This window comes from Polistes fuscatus, unplaced genomic scaffold, assembly GCF_010416935.1.
Source record: "Polistes fuscatus isolate 324 unplaced genomic scaffold, CU_Pfus_HIC Scaffold2, whole genome shotgun sequence".
Lineage (NCBI taxonomy): Eukaryota > Metazoa > Arthropoda > Insecta > Hymenoptera > Vespidae > Polistes > Polistes fuscatus.
Genome location: NW_025113096.1, coordinates 14965998 through 14988765, shown reverse-complemented (window position 1 = coordinate 14988765; position 22768 = coordinate 14965998). Strand labels below are relative to the sequence as shown.

General features: G+C 35.1%; 1 protein-coding gene across 7 annotated transcripts in view; it reads right to left on the bottom strand.

Moving 5' to 3' along the window:
- Positions 1–20336, bottom strand: part of LOC122516770 — a 173876-nt gene extending 153540 nt beyond the window's left edge. For 2 of the 7 annotated variants that reach the window (XM_043634870.1, XM_043634876.1), the window contains exons 1-2: positions 20194–20336; positions 6570–7117 (exon numbers count right to left, since the gene is read on the bottom strand). In XM_043634870.1, coding sequence (XP_043490805.1) covers positions 6570–6807 — 238 coding nt within the window. In that variant the 5' untranslated portion in view covers positions 6808–7117; positions 20194–20336. Of the gene's footprint in view, positions 1–6569; positions 7132–8034; positions 8707–20016; positions 20160–20193 lie in introns of those variants that run through there. The other 5 variants (XM_043634871.1, XM_043634873.1, XM_043634875.1 and 2 more) reach the window with 5 other exon arrangements.
- Between the last annotated feature and the right edge of the window lie 2432 nt (positions 20337–22768).

Sequence of the window (22768 nt, the reverse complement as noted above, 5' to 3'; positions counted from 1 at the left end):
AAGACAGATGACGCGATGTTCGCGTATATTCTTATAAAATACGTCAAAGAAGACGAAAGCAGCAGTTTTACCATAAATTTTCGTTATTTATCAACGTCGAGATCCACTAATGTAATATCTTTCCTATACGCGTTCATGAATCCGTCCTTGTAATAGAATCCGCACAAGAGAGAGAGAAAGAGAGAGAAAGAGAGAGTACATAAGAGAAGATATAAGCATAGTTAGGGTTGTGCGAAAGGTTGGATGGTTCGAATCGATGCTGATCGCATATTGGAGAAGTTCACGTCGATACTCGAAACTGGAAACTCCACCAGCAGCAACAGCAGCAGCTCGTTACGTATCCAACAATTAATTACCCCCTTCGTAAAACTGCGGGACGCCGACAATTTGTCTTCATTGGCTAGACGACGACTTATCAGAGAAGGAAAGAGTGTGGGTGTAAGAAAAAGAAAAAAATACCAAGAGAGAAAGAGAGAAAAGTGCTTGGAAAGGAAAAGAAAAAAAATGAAAAAGTAGAGAAAGAAGAAAAGATCCCAAACGAAAATGAAGAAAAAAAGGGGATTCGAGAAGAAGAAGAAGAAGAAGAAGAAGAAGAAGAAGAAGAAGAAGAAGAAGAAGAAAGGGGTAGGTAAGTAAAGGACTGCTGGTGAACATGGTGCAACGTGGCTGGTTTTCCTTCTTCTACTATCGGACCATCCATCAATTGTTTTATAATATCGTGGCGTCGTTTGTCAATCTTTTTTACCCTTGCGGACACTTTCCTATCGTCCCTCTTCGTCTTACGTGTTGAACACGCGCTCGCACAAACATATATCATCTCTCTCTCTCTCTCTCTCTCTCTCTCTTTATCTCTTATATATATATGGGAGATATATATTTTATGATATAACTTTCTGTACAGATAGTATCGTTACCACTCGACTAACGTAACACAAGCCAAAACTCGAAAACTAGCTGCCTTCAACGAAACTATACTATATGCTAGTAGATCCTATAAGATCATTTTACTTGTGATTTACACGTTTTCCTTCCTATTTAATAACAGTAATACATAATCATTAATTTAATTAATAAAACGATATATAATACAATAATATAATTCATAAGTTTGGATCGATGAAGAGAAAAATCATCATAATAATATATCTTTAAAAAATTATTTCAACAAAAAACTCGATAATATTATTTGGATAAAGTATACAATTTAAAAAGAAGAAAAAAACAATTGTATCAAATCGAATAAAAATAACATTTTGACAGAACACAACTTTTGACGTTTGATATAATTACGTAGAATAGAATCGATAAATTGAAATTCATTAGTTATTGACTTTAACCTAAACAGCAATTAGAAAGTTCCAATTTTCCTGTTACTAATTGAAAGTATCAATCAACGTTTACAACCCTACTACCATTGAACCTTTTCCAATATACTTGAAACATCGAAGAGCTAGTACCAGAGCGAAATCGCGTTTTCGTAACTCCATACACCCGGATAAAGTTGGAGTTTACGCGACGTTAGGTTCGTTAGGTCGCTAATACCGCGTAGCCCAAAGCTCCTCGGTATTTCACTTAAACGTGCTGTTCTCTACTCTCTCTCTCTCTCTCTCTCTCTCTCTCTCTTTTTCTCTCTCTCTCTTTCTCTCTCGATACACTACCAAGCAGCGAAATTGGATATGGACGGGGAAAGTAGGGTGGAGGTGGGGGGTGCTTCAAGAGGAGAACGAAAAGGGTGGCCGACCAAAAGGGGAATAGAAGGGAAGGGAGAGAAAGAAGGGTTGTGTTATAGGGGTTGTTGCTATATATCGATGTTACGAATATCGTTCATTCGTCGTCTACGAAGCAAAAGAAAAAAAGAAAAAAAAAGAAAAGGAAAGAGAATTTTTGAGAGAACGTTTTATTTAATGCCACGGCCATTAGTCACCATCAAACGGGCCATTGGAAGTCGCGAAATATCGTCGGCTGGCTGCTCGACCTTTGACCTTAGTCAACCTCCCAACCATCCACCTTAATCTTAACGATACTCCTCGGTAAAGCTTTTTTCCTCTTTTTCAACGCGAGGATAAACGATTTATCGTAACGAAACGAATGCTAAGTCCGATGACGAGGATAATAAGAACTCGTTAGCTTTAACCCCTTATTAGATGGAAAGAAAAAACACACACGCATACAAAAAATACGAAAGAACTGTTAATTAAAGAATTAGTTAATTCGTGACTCAGCTCGTTTCTGTTGACACTGTATGTTTAATAATATAATTATATATAATTACATAATAATTAAATGTATATATTAAATATATAATAAAAAATATTATATATAATATTATAATTTTATAATATAATAAAATATATATATTTATATATCTATATGCACGTATGCATATATACATATTCATACTTATTAGATATTCAGGTAGGAGTTTGCACGTATTAGAAATACACTAGTGTAATGATAATTTTTTCTTTCTTACCAATTATTACCCTATAAAAATCAATCAACTTGTTTAAATCTCTGCAATTTTTTCATTTCAAACGAGATCAGCTTACCCTTCCCCCCTGCCCTTTTTTTTCTATCACCTCCTGCTTCACCTTTTTCCTCGCGTTCCTGTCATATTCCTCTATCCTGTTCTGTAGCAACGACGACGACGACGACGCCTCGTGCTCGCTCGAACAAGTTTAAAACGTGTAATTTTTCAATCTCGATAATGCACGTCGAGACGCGCTATTAAATCAACGTTTTATCGCTTACCCTACTACCAACGTTAATTCATACTTTCCGCTTTCGTACTTTCATACTTTCACACCTCGTACGACACGAATAAAGCCATTCGTCTTGTACCTACCTATCTACCTACCTACCTACCTACCTACCACCACCACCACCAATACTACCTCCAAAAGCTTTTCGAATATCTTTCCAAGAATAATTTTCTTATCCTCGGTATTAAACGTTCTCGATCGACCGATCGATCGATCGATTCGATTCGATTCATTGCAAAGATAAAGGGAAAAAGGAAAAAAATGTTTTCCCCACGATAACGATAAAATTCATGATCGGAACGTAACATTTCTGTGAAACGTATTTGAGTGTAAGAAATTTTAATTCGGTACCATTTTTAATACAAATAAATTTAATATTTAATTTGCGTTAAATGATCGGTAAAGGAGAAAAGAAAAATTAGAAAAATTTTACGTTAGAATTATCTGCGATCTTTCGAAAGCGCACGCGTATTTATTCGTTTACGTTAATAAATATTATCCGCTAAGGAGATATAAAATAAAATAACATGTACACAATTTTTTTCTTGGATCTACACGATCCAAGATGTTTATTGGTTTTCTTTAATAATAAAAAAAGGAAAGATTTACGTTTATGGAATGTTATTATTAGCGTAGCAGAAAAAAAGAGACTCTACCAAACAGAATTGAAAACATTTCACGTTTTTTCCCGATTTTTTATCAACAGTTATAACAAAACGAATGATTTTTACGCGAGAATGGGTGATTGCATAAGACGCTTCCGGCGTAGGTGGTTGTGCCTAAAAAAAAAGATGTGAAGAAAATAAAAGAGGAAAAGAAAAAAGGGATAGGGGGGAAGAAGGGAAGAGAAGAAGGGAAGTAGAAGTAGTTGGGAGAAAGGTGAGTAAAAAGGAAGCCAAGAATGCCAGACGACGGACTTTAGAGGCAAGCAAAAGAATTTTCTCTCCAGGCTTTCTCTCTCTCTCTCTCTCTCTCTCTCTCTTTCTATTCCCTTCTTTTCTCTTCCCTTATTTTCCCTTCCCTTCCCTTCTCTTTTCATCGTTTAGAACTTCTTGCGAATCCCGAATATTCCACCTACTCATCCTTTTTCGTTCTTCCTACGAAACTCGAGTCTCGGGTCTCGCGTGATACGCAAGAAGAAAGCTGGACTACTAACCAAAAGGTAAAAGATAGAAGAAAAGTTTTCCAGCCTTCTAAGAAAGAAATAAATAGAGAGAAAGAGAGAGAGAGAGAATCCTCGAAAGGAGATCTGTTGCTAAACTCTCCGAATTGTCCTAGAAAAATTCTTGGCAAACGGCGAAATGTTCGTCGTCGTCGAGCATCGACGAATCTCCGCGAACTATGGAAAGGGATTACCACGTATATATATATATGTGTGTGTGTGTGTGTGTGTTTATTCGCGAATCCGTGTATGTGTTTTAGCTTTGTATAAAACTTCGGTGAAATTGTCTCCCAGTTTTCCTACGAGATCTTCAAAGTCCAACGAAGGGAAATATTCGGGCTAGGGAAAAAAGAAAAAGAAAAAGTAAAATAAGAAGAATAAGAAGAGGAAGAAGAAGAGGAAAAGAGAATTTTCGATCGGACATTTTCTTCGAGCCAAACAAGACGACGTTCCTTCGATTTTTCTCGCAATACCTTCCTTCCATCCACGTTTCTTTATAAAGAGAAACTGTTTGAAGAATAAACTTTGTCGGATAATAAGGATCTGTAGCGAGATATATAAAATCGTTCGGAAGAAAATAACGAATAACAAAATCTCATGGGGTGGGTTGGGGAGGGGGAAAGGGATTTTCTCTTATCGAGATTAAACCAAGACTTGGAACAGGGGGGGAGAAAGGAAGGAAGGAAGGAAGAAGAAACTGGACGAACGAATGAAAACTATAAACTGGTTCAACAAATAACAAAGACTTGAATATAAGAGAGAAGAAGAAGAAGAAGAAGAAAAAGAAGAATAAGAATAAGAATAAAAGAAAAATATAAAATCGTTGCTAGGATGTATTTTATAAAGGTGCTTCTCTTGATATGTACTCACCTGTATATATATATATATATATACACACAAGATAAAGAAAAAGAAAAGAAAAGAATCAACGCAGTTTTCAAGGTAGATTCTTGAATCGCGTATAGAAGTGAGGAAAAGAGTGTAACTCTCTGGGATGGTGGATAAGAGGAGGTGGAAAATGTGGAAAGGATGAAAGTCGAAAGCTCCGTAGTGAATAAGAAAGAAAGAAGGATAGACAGGCAGACAGACAGACAAACAACAAGCTGGGGGAAAGAAGAAAGAAAAAAAAAAGAAGAAACGAGAGAAGCTGAGAGAAATAAAAAGGAATTGTCATCGTACGATGGGTTGGATGCAACCACCCTTGTAACCATACCAAAAGCGAGAGCGGCCAAGTTTGCCCCGGCTTTAACTCCTTTTCTCTATCCAACATTCTCGAGACCCTCTTTACAGCCACTGTCATTTGTTTTTACGTTTACTTCTCGTCGTCTTCGTCGTCGTTCCTTATAAAATCCGACGGAGTTCTCCTATACCTTTTCCGACAACCCATCCCCATTCCCATCCCCATTCCCATCCCCATCCTCGACAACAGCCGCGAACTCGTTCTCTAACGTAGACTCCAATGTGAGATTTTCAACAGACGAAAAAAAGGTAAAAGAAGGGTGTTTCCAACGTGATAGAAAGAGAGAGAGAGAGAGAGAGAGAGAGAATGGTTTGGATGCTTCTTCCTCGTTTAGGCAAGTTCAAACGCCATGGCAATCTTCGGCTAGCTCACTCCTTTCTCTTTCTCTTTTGCTTTTTCTTTCTACATTTTCCTCTTCTTCTTTTTTTACTGAAAAACAAGAACGAAAGAAGGAGAAGAAGAAGATGACAGAAAATTCCAAAAGTCTCGTAGAAGATACCTCCCTCTCTTCTTTTTCTTTTTTCTATTTTTCTCATTCACTTCAACGTTAGGAATACTCATAGAAACGGCCCTCCCCCCTCCCCGTTCTGTTAGAGATAGCAAGAGAAGGATATCTTTAAGGTAGCAATCTTGAACTACCAACTCCTTGGACCCCCATCTACTTACGACTAAATGAAACTTATACAGATAGAAATGTTCGGAAAAAGTAAAAGTTTTTTGGAACGTTCGAAAAGGGGAAGGGGAGAAACTCACGTCAACACGTTACGAGATTTTTTACAGTAAATCTCAAAACCGGATTTACCGAGAGCGTGATAGCGATAGTAACCGTTCCAATCGTTAAAGTTTTCCTTTGCGAGTAAGCGGAAGATAAACACCGAACTTGAAAAAAAAACAAAAAAAGAGAGAAAGGGAAAGGGTGGTATCCTTTTCTCAAGGAGGTAAATCCTTACACGTTCGAAGGTAAATCTTTTTCTCTTAACTTAAGTAGAATAATCTTACAGATAACTCTCCTATAACACGGTAGATAAGTTTCTTGAAAATGCCGTGTTGTGTAAAACTGTGTTATATGAGACTCAAAATTCATTATTCCTTCGCGTCATTATTTTAAGGTAATTTAGTTTTGAAATATGTTAAGCAACCATTCGTAAATAAATTATTAAGAGTATATAACATCCGTTATCATAGACGATTGGTTTATTCAGGTTTTTGATTAAAATTGAGAAAAGTTTAACCCACGAAAATATTCGTATGTTCTTCTCTCCCGACGAAAGTAGAAAAGAATAAGAAAAGAATAAGAAAAGAAGAAAAAGAGAAACTAGGGAAATTTTTCATCGCAACAGCCGTTAAAACAAAACGACTTCTGTTAAAAGGAAGAAGAAGTTATGAGACATGAGAGAGTACTCACGAAAGCTGATGTTGGAGGGCTTTACGATTTTCGAGCAGACCCTGAAGAGGCCGAGCTTGAAGCGTACGCTCACAAGGTTTGTTGAGCTACTTGGTAAATACGGTACGTATAGTTTCTCTTCGGTGTGAAGCCAAGCTGGACCCAACAACGCAGTACTTAATGCTGCCAATGCTGCAAGCCCACAGACAACTCCGCATCTCGTCAATCTTGTCCCACCAGGACCACCCGGACAACACATCCTGCCTTCGTTAATGATGAAAAGATACTCTATTCTTTATGCGTATAATGCATTTTTCCTTTTGAATAGGAGATCACCTCGTTGACGAGATACCGTCGTCTTCCACGATAAACGACGTCATTCGATGGATTATTACTTCTCGTGGGTTCATTCTTCTTCGTTTTTTCCTTTTGTATAAAAATGAATTTTTGTTGTATCTAATTGTCCACTTTCTTTCACTCAAGTTTTACATACACTCAAGTTTATAATTAACTTCATAATATTTCGTTTATAATTTTTTTTTCTCAACGATTCCAACGTCTATGAATTCCTGAAACGATTTTCCTAAAAATTATCATACAAATAGAGAGAGAAAAAAAGAAAGGAAAAAAAGGCCTTAAATAAAAAGTAAATTAATAATAAATCAAATATAATATTTATCGATGATTAGAGATAAATATATTCGCGATTTAATCTATCATATTCTCGATCATTACACGCCAAGAAAAACTTGTTTACGAGAATTCGAACGAACGAACGAACGTGGTAATCGAGACGACGGTTAACGCGATAACGAACGCCCTCCCTCGGCCCCAACCCCCGCCCCCAAACCCCCTTCAGCCGGTGCACTTTTAATTGTGTGTCTTGGATTTCCCCCGTTCATGAATATTCCATGCACGAAATAAAGGACATTTATTCGCGATATCCGTTCGATATTACTACGTAATTGGAAGTTATAATATAACTTTCGTGGTTTTAAGTGAGGATAAAATATAAAATTATGAGTAACAAGGATAATGATTAGATATATATATATATATATATAGATAAATAAATCAAGAAAAAAAAGATGAATCATTTTAACATTTTAACAGGGCCCATACTTTTGCTATTTTTTAAAATATAAAATCATGAGTAACAAGGATAACGATTAAATATGTATATAGATAGATAGATAAATAGATCAAGAAAAAATGGATGAATCATTTTAATAAAGGCCCATATACTTTTCCAACTTTGAAAATATAAAATCATAAGTAACAAGTTTAACGATCACGTATGTGTATAGATAAATAGATCAAGAAAAAAGGAATGAATCATTTTAACAGGACCCATATACATTTGTTACTTTAAAAATCCCCCTTTCTCTCTCCGAAAAAAACGGTCTTATCCGATACTCTCGTTATTTTGAAAACGATACCGTAATTCAACGGATCATCATAGGGTAATTTCTATGCGAATACGTACATATGGTCGGCAGTTTCGAGCCTGTGGCGATTTGTCGGTCGAATAGCGATAACGCCCGTCCTCGTTCGATGAAAGCGAATAATCCCGGCTTCGATAAGCGAGTTATCGAGACTCCATCGAGTTTGACTTTATCGATTCTCCCACTCTCTCTCTCTCACACTCTATCTATCTATCTATCTATCTATCTATCTATCTATCTATCTCTTCACTAGGGAATCGAACGATCGGTATTCTCTCGATCTGGTTCTCTCTCTCTCTCTCTCTCTCTCTCTCTCTCTCTTTCTGTCTCTCTTTCGACCGCATACCACACGGCTTAATACACGATCCGACTTTTCTTCGATTTTCGATCGTCCGATCGCGGAACGACGACCTACGGAGAAAATCCTATTTTGGTCTCCCCCTCTAAAAGATTTAACGCCTTTAAAACTTATGCGAAAATCGCGATGGCTGCTAAAACTCGATCAATTTTATTCCTTTCATTCTTATCCATTCTAGCTACCTCTAGTTGTCATTATTTCTCTTTCTCTCTTTCTCTGTCCCATTTTATCATTAGAATTATTTTCATTTCATGGAATTTTCAAGGGATTCCTTCTTTCAACGATAGCGATAACGAAAATTGCTGATTATTCATTATATTGCTTGAATAGTTGATTATTATTATTATTATTATCAGTATTATTATGATCATTATTAATTTTATTATTATTATTGTTATTACTGTTATTATTTTACGTTATGTTCTTTTTTGTTCCGTTTCATTATAATTATTACCAAATGGAACGGAAGGAAAAAGTATAATTTGAAATATTTATCGAACTATAGGACGGAAAGACCTCGATGTTGGATCGATTGATGTAATATGCGTATGTTTACATACGCACGTACGAATAGTTTGCGTTATTTAACAGAAATATGAATATGTATTAAACAGATGTTCGTTGATGCGTTAACGAGGATCCTCAACGATTTAACGGAATTCGTCGTTTTGGAGTCTGGATACGTGGCAATGCAAACGATCGTTTTGCTAATTACTCGGCAAGAGTTTTAATTGAATAAAAACAACAGAAGAAAACCGATCAGAGATTAAAACAAAAAAAAGAAAGTAAAAACAAATCGAAAGTTAATCTCCGATTTAAAATTACACCTAAACTCGTTTTCTTCTTTAAATTCGAGAAGAAACGTTTAGAAGACGATCGAATACGAAAGAAACATTTTTTTTTTGTTCACGAAGTATCTCGAATTAGTGAGAAGAATTCGTGATTTTCTTCTAGAATTTGTCGATTCTAAAAAAAAATAAAAAAGAAGGCGAATTTCTCGCGGTAGGAATTTCAAATTAGTCTAAGAAGGAAACATTTTTCACTTTTCTCGTGGTCACGAACAAGTCAGATCACGAAAGCTAGATTTCAATCTAAAACGTTCGATTTCGAAGTCGTTGATAAGAAAATAAAATAAAAAAAAGACGGACGAACAGGTATATATATATATGTACCGGCTGTCTTAATACAGTCTAAATAGAAACATGTCTTTTTTTTTTTCTCAAACAATTACCTAATTTAATTCGTATAACGCGAGGATAGTTTTACGTCCAATTTTTACTCCACGATTATGAGAAAATGTACAACACAATTATTATTTAATATTACATGAATTTATTCGATTACGCTTTGTTGTTAATTTCGATTGGGGTTACATTTAACTTTACTTAACCGTTGGGGAAAAATTCATTCGTCATTTCACAAAGCGTAATTGTTAGGAATTTAACTTAGGAACGTTATCAAAAAATTCTACATTTAATAAGAATGTCGGAAATCGAGAAAAAAGTTTGATCAACCAATTGGTCAAATATATATAATACAATTAATATAATTGATCAAATATATATACAATACTATTAATATAATTGATCAAATATAAATAATACTATTACCATTGTATTAAATAATTAATTTCGAATTTTTTTTTGATTAGATAAAGAAATTTTTCGGACAACCCTTGGCATATATAGAAAAAAAAAATTGAGAAAAGTATAAAGGGTATAAAGGTATAGGTGAAGTATAGGGAGTGTGAAAAAACAAAAGGTAGTTCTCTGATAGCCCGTTTGTTTACCGGCTTGGATCGTCACCAAGCCATTTTTATTGGCAGCCAGTCAGGGTGTCGGACAAACGTCGGAATGGTGTTCGACGTGGAATTCGTTGACTGCGTGAACCGTACAGAAGAACAGAATGGCACTACCCGTTCGTCGTAGTATGAGGAAAAACGTAAAGAGAACGAGTTCGGAAGCAACCAGGATTTGAGGATTCTTTTTTTTTTAAATAGTCAACTACATGACGGATTGTCCTGTGTCCAAAGGATTCTCTGATTTCGCGAATGAAAAAAGCTTATACGTCCAAAAATCTTTCTTTTACAATCAGAGTAAAAAAAGACCCTACATATACACGTATTTATATATGCGTGTACACGGTGGTAGTATAGGTGGAACAAGATGAGCTAGATAAGCCACGAATTTTATATATTCAATCGGATGAACAAAATATTACCATTCCTAATGATAATGCACTTATTGTCAAAGATCAAACGATTATTTTTTTATCTTTTCCTACGATTGAATTTTATGTTCTTATATTTAATTAAAATTATCTTTAAGTATTATATTTTATTTTAATGATACAAATAGGTCATTTAAAATGTTGAAAAGTCGATAAAAGATAATTAAAAGATATGAAAAAGGTCAATATTAAAAAGGAAACATCGATCGTGTCGTTAATTGTCTAATCAGTATTACAATATATTTATACCATACTTTTATTCAAAGTTTTATAATAAAAAATATGATCAAACTTTCCGATATTAAACAATATTATTATATTGTTGAAATAATACCAATACTAATTATCAAAAAAGATCTATGACAAAAGAGTAACGAAGGAATAACAAAATCCTGTTATATGATTCGATTCGATTATTTTGTTCATTTGATTGCTCATCTCTCACGTTTTCGATGGTTCCATTTGACACTAGTTAGTTCTTTCTTTTTTCTGTTTCTTCTTTTGACAAAAAGAAACAAAATCACGAAGGCTCCGCCCTTAAAAATCAGATTTTTTTTTTCTTTTTATCCTCAGGCTAACTCGAGCTTTGCAATTTGTTCTACTCGATATGCGGTATAGTACACAGCCAGAGAATTTTCTTTCTATCGATGTCTGGTGAAAAGCGATTCGACATTGCGTTCTACACTACGAGATAGATATACGTTATATTCCCAAACCGACACCAGTAAAACGTGAGGAATCCACTCGACGAGATACTCTGAAAACCAACCCACTTCCATTTCTCATCTCTTTCTCTCTTTCTTTATTTCCCTTCGTTCTGTTTTTATTTTTTTTGTTTTTTTTTTTATTTCCTATAACACGCATCCCCAATAAATGATTATAAACTATACTATATATATATACTTATATAATCCTTACACTGTGACAGGAAGATAACTCGTTTTCGTCTCGTTATCATTCCTAACGTGTACGTTCGTTCGCGACACGCATTTCAAAACCATTATAATGTATTCCATATTTTGCAAAATATCAACACCGAACAATAGACTATCAATTCGTTAACATTAAAATCATTTTTTTTATTTTTTTTTTATTTTTTTTTTTATTTTTTTCCACTAATTTCTCTCACAACCTTTTTCTCTTTCCGTCTTTTTTTTTTTGTTTTTGAATAGAGATAATCGTGTAGAAGAATTATTTTTAATTTAATTGATATTACGGTGACAAAATTAGACATTATTATATATTTTACATTTAAAAATAAAATAAATACACGGCATAATAATTTAATAAAATTGTCAAGACGTATAATGTATCTAATATAAATAATTAGATATGGAACTCAATTCAATCGTGGAAATATACAGGAAGGGATTTATTCGGTGTACAAGATAACGGGTTAATTTAATAAAATAAACAAACGGAAAGAATATTTGAAAAAAAAAAATATCTCTCGAAACGACGTAAATGAAAAATCATATGGAAACATTTCTAAAGTAACTTTATTCTAACAGAAAATAGAAATGAAAATATGAGAAAGGAACGTAATGTGATGGATATTAACGAATGAGCGTAAAAGCGGAAATAAAAATAATACAAACATAAAAATGAAATGGAAGGAAGGAAGGAAGGAGGGAAAGAAAGGAAGAATTATAAAAATTTGCTAAAAGTATTAAATCCAATTAAAATCGAAAAAAGAAAGAAAAAGAAATAAATAAATCTAGATGAATCACGGAAAAGATTGAGCCGAAAGTTAAATATTAAATCGTTTGAGGAAATTAATAAATGAAATAGAATCGTGTCTTGAAAGGAAGAGAGAGAAAAAAGTAAAAGAAAGTAAATACTTCTCTTAAATTCGTAATTGATTGATCTAATTTGATAGATACCATTTATCAATCTGTTTACTCTAATATTTTATTTATTTAATAAGATAGAGAAAACATATTATCGAAACTAAAAAACGTCTTGATAAAAGATCAAATAAAAACACTTTTCTAGAAAAATATATACGATCTTTTTCTATTAAATAAAATAAAATAATAGATCCAATAATTCGTCCTTAAAAAAGAGTAATGTTTTTCATCGACAATTTGAAAATATATTATTAAACTCAACCCATATATATCTTTTGCGATACGTTTCGAACTGTATAAATAAAGAAAGACCAATTCTTTGAAAATACTTACAATCAAAATCTTCACACACTCACACACCTTTCCTATGATATATAATACCTAAATTGTAAGATATTTACAATACTATTAATCTCTCGTTATTTGTTCAAACCGATATAATTCTTTTCCCTGTCATTGTTCTAACTTTAACCCTTCAATCGCTTTCGCAATTCCCATTACCGAAACTCACTTCCCGAAATAAAAGGGGAATGGAAAAAAAAGGCAAGACAAATGATGAGTAAAGAAGAAGAAGAAGAGGAAGAAGAAAGAAATAGAAAATAAAAGAGAAAGAGAGAAAGAGATATCTTTTTCTCTAGGAAACGAAAGAAAAGTAGAATATCGATTACGTACGAAGTAGAAAAGCGATCGGCCGGATGGGCCCATATCGTAGGGGCTTCCCTTTTTTCCCTTTTTTTCAACCCCTCGAAAGGCCATCTACGGGTTATTTCGTGCAAGCACGCGAAACTACGGTGTACGAAACGCTCGTCGTTCCGCCACTCCTTCTTCCATCCGTTCGAATCTCGGAAAAAAGAAAAACCTCGAGCTTTCTCACAGCAAGCACTCTCTCTCTCTCTCTACCTCATTCCCTTTTTCTTTCTCTTTCGATCCAGGAAATACGTCAACGATAATAGTGGCCCTCCGCTTTCTACCATCGAACGAACCGTAGCACCATCCCCTTCTCTCTCACCCTTCCGCCCCCCTTCCCTCCCCCACGATCCGTCTCTTTTTCAAGCTGCCCGCGATAACGGCAATCGGAATTAATTTCTTCGAGAGCGAGCAAACGTTTTAATGGTTTTTTCACATAACTAGAAATCCATTAACGGTCTACCCTGGCTAAGCTTCCCTCTCATCCTCTCCCCCCTCCAACTCCCCCTCCCCCATTCAACTCTTTCTCTTTATCTATCTTTCTCTCTTTCTATCCTAGCAGCAGCAGCACCACCACCACCACCACAACCCTTCCGTACCACTCTTGGAAACATCGCACGGTCGAAGAATTACGCGTTTTTTACTCTTCCAACGTAACCACCTCCTACCCACCCACTCCTCGCGTTATTCGCAATGCTAGTAGCGATGGTGGTGGTGATTGTGGTGATAGTGATGCTGGTGGTGGTGGTGGTAGTCCGTGCTCTCTTCACAAACCCCTCTTCACAAGTGCGATTTCTGCCCCGTTTCAACCAACCGTGTCGTTATTTCCCCCAACTTTCCCTTTATCGCTCTCTCTCTCTCTCTCTCTTCTCACTATGGACACTTTTCATCCTTCATATCAACCATTTCTCTCTCTCTCTCTCTCACTTTTACTCTTTCTATTTCCATCTCCCTGTGAACCCCTCCTCCCACCTCCTCCCCCCATCACCTTTACCGCGAATATATCTTCGAAGTCATTCACCGTTGCGCACCCTTATCGCGTTCAGAGCGGATACGCCACTTCCACGAATTTTGCAGGAATTACGAGCGTTGACAAAGAGCGACGTGCGGTCAGAGGGGAACAGAACCAACCGGTCCTTCCCTATATGCCATACAATGAAAAGAAAGAGAGAGAGAGAGAGTATTCTACCCCCCATCATCACCAACACTAAGTCAGAGAAATATCGTTCTTTTTTCTTTTTTTTTCTTTGTTTGTTCATATGAAAACTGGCCATAATGTTTGCCTTTCAAACGAGATTTTTGACTGCCGGGGATCAATCTCCGAAACGAGGGAGAGGATAGGCCAACCCTATCGATCTTTAAAATCACGAATACAATTTGGATACGAGTAAGTGGTTTCATAAATGGTACATGTGAGAACTCGGATAAAAATATTGTTCGTTGTTTTTATAATACTTTTATCATCGTTGATTTAAACATACGCGCGCGCGCGCGCGATTGATTGTAATTAATTCGGAATTAAGTTAACGCGATGGTAACAACATCGATCATATTTTATGCTTCGTAAGTACGGACTAATTGAAAATTTGTGTGCAATGAAAAAGAGTGTTGAAACAATTCTAAAAAAAGAAAAAGAAAAAAGAGAAGAATAGAAAATGAGAAACAAATAAAATAAAAACACACACCACGCGCACGCACACAAAACAGAGAATGAAGAAATTCGATGGATCAAATAAATGTAGCGTAAACTCAACGAAAGATTTCAAGTTCACGTCCTTATCTTCTTTAAACCGTCGCGACGATACAAAGTTTCGAAGAAGAAAAAGAAAAAAAAAGAAAAGAAAAGGAAGTAAAGAAAAAGAAAAAAGGATAGCGATTTATAAAAAGAAAAGATAAAAAGAGAGACAAGTGAGTGGGTAGGAAGGGTAGCAAGGTGAAAGGGTGGAGGAAGGGTGGAAAGGGAGAAATGAAGAGCAAGCTAGCAATGGCATCGTTCACAAGACGAAAACGGGAGCGTTAATGCCGAAACGGACGTTGGCCTTTCCAAGCGTAAATGGTGGTCGGTTTCGAACTTTTAATTACTTGGTACTTAAGAGGTGGTGGAAGAAAAGGAAAAAGAGAGAAAGAGAGAAAGAGAGAGTTGTTAGAGAAAAGATAGAAGAGATTCGAAGCAAACGTGGAAGCAAGAAACTAAGAAAAAGACAGAACGAGAAAGAGATAGATATATATATATATAGATATATATATATATATATATAGATAGATAGATATAGATATAGATAGATATATAAGAGAAAAGAGGAACCTTGCGGACTTTGAAATGAGCAAAAGGACAAAACTTTAGCCCTGGTAAAATAGGTTTTACCCACTCGAAACTACCTCCTAACAAGACCGAAAATCTTCACGAACGTTTCTTTGGACAAGCTTCACAGCTTCAAGAACTTTGAATGATCTCCTTTTCTCCAACGGATAAACGCGAATGCGACCGACCAATCGGCACTCAACCCTTCGTTATTTTCTTTTTGCTTCTTTTGTATTATGTTTTTCTTTATTTATTTCTTTATTTCTTCTCAAGGAACAACACTGAGAAACAGTTACTTCTAATCTAGACACTGTAAAAAAGAAACAACCTTATAGTAAAAGATTATTTTTAAAATTATTGGTTAAAGTTGAGTATTTATTTCTATCAAATTCAATAACTCGGTCTGAATTTATTAGAAATTTTTTATAAAAACAAAGTTATTATTCGTGGTTGAAAAAAAAATATTATAACGACTTATTTCATTTTAATTCGTATTTTTATTTCGAAGTAATAGAAATTTTCCTAAATTTTCTAAATTTGTGAGGAAATTGCGTACACGTGGAAAAGAAAGAATTCGAAATTTATAGAAATATCGAAAATATAGTCTCTAACATACGACCGATAAATTATTTTTATCAAATTTTTTATAGAAACAAATAAAAACTAACGGATAAACGAATATATTTCTATTTGTTAATTGAACGACGTATCTCTTCATCCGGCCACTTTTCTGACCGAAACGAAGAGCTGTTTTCATCATCTTTATCACCGAACAAAAATCATTTCGCTAAAAAACATTTCGAGCGTTCTCCACTTTAGAACGAACGTTCACGTGTAAAACGTATTTACCTTTGTGAAAAGTTTCCCCGAGCCATCCACTGGGGGGATAATTAATTTAGGTGATATTACTTTGAATTACGGCAAGAAAAACGATACAATAGGTGCTATTAGTTTTTTCTTCGTTTTTTTCCTTCCTTTCTTTTATACACACGCACACACATATTTCTCTATATATATAATATACAATTTCGTTCAGTTGTTTACAAAGTTCTCGCAAAACGAAGAAAAAGCCAAATTATTTAAAATACAACGTTACATCGGTTCCCATGGAAATTTAGTATTCTGCTACTACGATAACGAAAGAAGAAAAAAAAACAAATATGTGATACTCTTTTCGTGACATCGGGACAGAATCGATTCTGTAACTTGGTACAGTAAAATGTCATTCTTCGAAGAATAAAAAAAAATATTTATATCAAATAAAGTAATAGCGTATAGACGTGTATGGATATACGATATTGATTTGAATTTTGAAAAGAAATGCGTTGGAAAGAAATAAACGTTATTTGTACTGAAAAGTAAATAATAAAATACAAAACAATGTGGTCGATATAGTACGATTATTAAATCAGTTAAGACAAAAAAAAATTAAAGGAAAAAGAAACAAATAAACGAGGATCAAGTTCTTTCTTGTTTTCGCATAGTCTCGTAAAAATTTATCAAGCGATTAAATAAACTAACTTGCAAAAAAAAAGGTAAACGACCGATTGGAGAAAACGAGGTATTAAATGCGCTTTACAATCTGATACCGGTACACGGTTTGCGTTACTTCGCTTATTAAAATCGATACACGTTCTCTACGGATGGTAGAGATATATATCACATAGAGACATATTTCAACGCGTGTCCATCAGCAAACAGCACTCGTACACCATCATTTGGAAAACGGGTATAACACGCGTCTGCTTTTCAAGAATTACCTAATACAAAATTTTTCATTCAACGGAAAACTAACCTAACATAATTTTAACGAATAATAAACGTAATAAAATAAAATTAATAGACATAAATTGACGTTACAAATTCGTGGATAAAACGACGAAACAAAAATCAACGACAAAATATCTTTATTCGATGATCTATAAAGGAAGAACGAAGAAAGGATCGAAAAAGAAGACAAAAATTACGTTTAAAAATGATATTTAAGAAAAGAAAAAAAATAAGAAAAATCCATTCTTCCCGCGCCCAAAAGCAATGCTCGTCGCCTCGGTATTTCCCCGCGGGCCGGTAGGTTCAATGTATTTAATTGAAAAATGTATAATTCGTGATTTCCCGAAGGGCAAAGACTCGTCTCTACCGCACCCACATCCTTCCCTCCGTTCCTCCCAATCCCTCTCCCCCTTCCCCAATGTTACAATCGTTAATCCACGCTGGAATAAAATTCCTGAAGGACGTCTTCTCCTCGACGAAGCGAGACGATTTGATCGTACGATCCGATTCGTGATCGGCTTAAGTTGCAAGGAATCACTATACTATCTTCTCCTATCTTATTCTTTATCTTATTCTTCTTTCTCTATATTCTTATCTAACACAATAAGAGGTTAAAAGAAATAGGGATGTGGACGAAAATGGAGGAGAATACTCGGGCTTGTTGGTTTTAGAAGGTTTTTTTTTAATACTTGAAACTCCTTTATCGTTTCGATCGTATCATCAATTATTTTGTTCTTATCAGTTTTCTTCGAACGAGAGACACATCGACAGGGTTGGGATGGGGTGAGGTGGGGGTGGGGATGAAGAGTGGAATTCGTTGCCAGTAACCGATAACAATGTACCTCGTTTACCGGTGGATGAAAGACGTAAACAATTTCCGGTGAATCTAGCTCTCTCGCATCCGGCAAAAGCGTCTATCTTTTTCTATTATTGTGCCGCATAGTGTTGTTGTACGGGTAGAGAAGTATAGAATCTTTTAGTTCGACCAGATGTAACGAGAGAAACGTTTATGTTAGATATCACACACATTGGTCATACCTCTTTTAACCAGACACGTATGTATGATATGTACTTTATCAATATATTTTCTTTGAAAATAAAAACGCGTAAATCATCGAACGATTATGACGGGGAACGCTACTCTTGTCGTCGTCGTTACTCTCACAAATTTATCGTTCACGGAAATTAGATATCTACGTCAATACGATCTTGATTACAACCCGTGTTTCCCCCTTCACCACAACCACCACCACCACCACCTCGTATCTCTTTATCCTAGGATTATCGTAAAGAATGAAAGGTTTCTCGAATATTGGTGTCAAATATTCCTGTGGATTATCCCCTTATGGTATTATTATTTATCGTAACGATCGTCGTTAAGGTTAAAGATCACGATGGGTGTTAAAGATCAACGCGCGTGTGATTTTACGATTCGTTCGCATTCTTCATCCCCGTATTTTCGCGTTACACGACGTTCGACGTTCCACGAAGTCATTACGTACGCGTCAGTGTCAGACCGTATCCGGCACCACAGCCGCCACGCTTGAAGAATACAAAAAAAAAGAAAAAAGAAAAAGAAAAGGATGAAAGGGGTGGGAAGGGAAGGGAAGGGAAGGGAAAAACGAAAAATACAAACGAGAAACGGCGAGAACGCAAGAAAATGGGACAAAAACGAAACGAGGATAAAAGATCGGTTGCAACAACGACACGGACCGACCAGTGCAATATTTCTTCCCTGTCATGAGCGGTCGTTTGGCCCAGATATCTCTCTGCCAGCAACTTTCGAGAGAGTCAAAACTCACGTGAACCTCAATGGATACACCATTGATCTGATCGAATTCAACGAAAGAATACGAATCTTTCTATTATTTAATGTCTGATACGTTACTATATATAACGATATTATTAAGAATCTCAAATATTTATCATGTTCAAGATTCTAGAGAATAATGATCGAGATACTTTTTCAAATCGAATTACATTTCTTTACACCTAGCATAAAAAGCTCTGAAATTTTTCTAGCAGATATAGAGAAATGGTATGTGATGTAATAAAACGAGTATAAGGAGAATTTAAATTATCTTTTTCTCTCCTGTTCAAATGATTCTAAATACGAATTAAAATGTTATCTAGATTTTAATAAAAGTGTGTTTTTAAAAATGTAAATATATACATTTTATAGATCCGTTTTTCTGTGTTTTTATGTATTCTGTGAATATTTTTAAAACCGACCGATTCTAAAGCGAGTTACACTTATTAGATAATTTTTCGATTAGCGGTAAATTGTTAAATTTTACGATATAACAATTTAAAAGAGTTATAAATCGCTTTAGGATTAATAGGATACACGTAAGACAATTAACTCTACAAAATGCATATATTCTTTATTATTTTGTTATAAAAACTCTTGGCATACAAAATTAAACAAGCTCATGTTTTATTAATAATTTATTATCGTAACAACAAAACAACATATTTTAAAAATTCTTTATATACTTCACATAGCTACCTCTACATTTCCATATCTACTCAAAAATTCAGAGCACTTAACTCAGTCTACAAAAACTTATTCTATTTAAAAAAGTGTCCGAACATTCTGCAACGACTATATATGCACATATATATAGAGAGAGAGGGAGAGAAAAAGAGAGATGGAAAGAAAAATCTAATCTCCAGGAGATCGGAGTCACATAGACAATGTTTACAAAATTTCCAAATTAAAATTAACCAAGAATAAACAAGGAGAAAAAATAAAACAAAAGATATAACATATTTATTAAATAAAGAAAAAAATGCAGAAAAATTGATCATCGACGTCACCCCTTACGATCACAATTCGTTTGCAAACTACGAACCAAAAAAGATTTTCCACGTTTCACAAGAATATGTTATTATTTTACGATATAACGAATAACAATTAACGCAATATTATAATTAGATTTAAAAAAAAAATAATAAAATATATATAATTATGTATATATATAACGTGATTTTAAACACGTACGAAGATATTCACGCGTTTATACAGAGCAGACAAACAAACTGAAGTAGTCCTCGTGATCTATCGAATATATACTCCGAACGGAGAATAAAGCCGTTTTAGGAAGGTTCGAAAAAGAACGTTCGAACGGTACGACGGCCAAAGGCGTACTGGCGCTTCGTAACGCGCGCGCCACCCTTCCACCTTGAAACGAATAGTGCCGGTAAATGCCGAACGAATGCCGAACGAATGCCGAACGAACGCCGAACGAATCCCGAACGTACAACGAACTACGATGAGGGTTGACAACCCTCGAAAGCATCGCGCTTTCAGAAGGAGATGATGCTACTGCACGCTCGTTTACCCTCCTCGACCATACACACACATATACACACACGTACATATACACCAGTCAGACTTTCCTACGCGTTATCTAATTGCCTTATGACCGGATATAAAAGGATGTTCAACAAGTGACGAAACACAACCAATTGATAATAATCTTAAAAAAAAAATCGACAAATTATATCGCGACATGCGCGATCACACACGAAAAATTCATTGACTTATATATATATATATGTGTGTGTGTGCATGTGTGTGTATATATGTGTGTGTATAGTATGGACACATCTATATACATGAAAACCCTTGTTGTCATTCGATAATGATATGCTAATCCCATTAACGCTTGGATTTATTTTATCACTACCACTTTACCGTTCCAACGTATTTCGAATTTATTTGCTTTACCGGGTTAAAGTTAATAATATTCTTTCCAATTTTATCCCAAAAATCGACCTCTCACTCTCTGTTTTTTTTTCTTTCCGGTGTCGCGTACAACGCATATACGAGCGTGCCAATGAAAATTCATTAGGCCAACGTGTCTCTCATTCTTCATTCGTTCGTTAGCGAGATATAATAGACGAAATTAGTTTTCATATATATTGCATTTTATCTAATGAACCAACGTCGAGAAATTTTCTTACCAAGTAAATAAGTAAGTTCCTTGTTTGTTTTATATATTTCCCTTTTAAGATGCATATATGAATATCTTTACATGTATACGTATATAAAATATTAAGTATTATAAGTGTTACTTTTAAACAAACTTTCTAAGAATAGATTTCAAAATATGAGAACGTAAGCGTTCTCTCTTTCTCTCTGTCTCTCTCTCTCTTTCTCTATAATTGTGTTGTAATAGCTGTCACAGGTGCCGCTTCGTTAAATTGTTAATACGTTGTAGCAGCAAGCTCGTTGGAAATTTCCGTACTTAATGCACCGCCATGAACCTACCGTGTGCGATAAACTTCGCCATCGCGATTTTGTCAACGAGTAAACGCAGCGAAATGGTACGAAAAATAAAAAAGAATGACGAAGGGTGAAAGTCAATATTCCATTGTTTTTTTTTTTATTTCAACAACCCCAAAGAATCTCTTATTTTTTCGTTCGTTTATTCGAATATTTGTTATTATTCGATTCAATCGACTAACGAATGATACGTTTATAATTGAACAAGGAAAAAGTTGTATTGAACAAAAAAAAACAAAATGAAAAAAATTAAACAAAATATCTAACAAAAGTTGTTTCTTTTAATCGTTCTACCTGCTTACCAATAATTTTTATAACTTAACGTTCTACAATACATACACACACACAAACACCGATATACAATAATACTATAATTCCTAGGATAGATATAAAATTGTCATAATTTACTTCGACAACTGTAATAATACTTATTCTAAGCTTTCCACAACGTAAAGAAAACATTCTCTCTCTCCCGAGAGAGAGAAAGAGAGAGAGAGTATTAGGAAAGGTATATAGGTTCTTACTTACAAAGGAAAAGGTACTGAGAACAGAGAACAGATCGTGAAATAGCAAAAGAATAGGAGAAGGATAAAATTCGAAGAAATCGAATACGTATTCCTTCTCTCTCTCTTTCTCATTCTTCTTTTCTCTTGTTTTCTCGATAGCAATAAATCAAAATCGTTGATCTTGATGGGTGTGATCGTTGAACCGAGCGATGCTTTAAAAAGAGAGAATCAAACGAATAGATATAATATCGCGCGTGAAATTCGTGCGCACTGAAATTGCTAGAAGGGCACATATTCCAAAAAGGGTGTGAACAAACACCAGCTTGCTTGACGGAAGAGAGGAAACAAACGGGAATGGAAAGGTGAAATGAAAGAGTAAGAGAAAAGAGAGAATGAGAGAGAGAGAGAGAGAGAGAGAGAGATCGTGGTCACGGACCCATGCTACGTGGACCGAGGTCGAAGGTTACGACAGATACGGATACGACGTTGTGCAGCTGGAGATATACGCGTCAGAGAGATCCACATTGTGATCGAGAAGGACCAGAGAGAGAGAGAGAGAAAGAGAGTAAGAGAGAGAGAATTCTAGCTTTACGACCGATAACGGATGCGTTTCGTGGTCGACTCCTGGGTTCCTTCGAATAATGTTTCAAGTTACTCAGAGATATGTTTGAAATGAACCCAAACCTTCAACATTTCCTATTCCCTCTTTCCATTCCTTATGAAAAACTGTAATCATACATCTATGTTGAATTTCGAGATTAATTGTAAATCATATTTCCTTA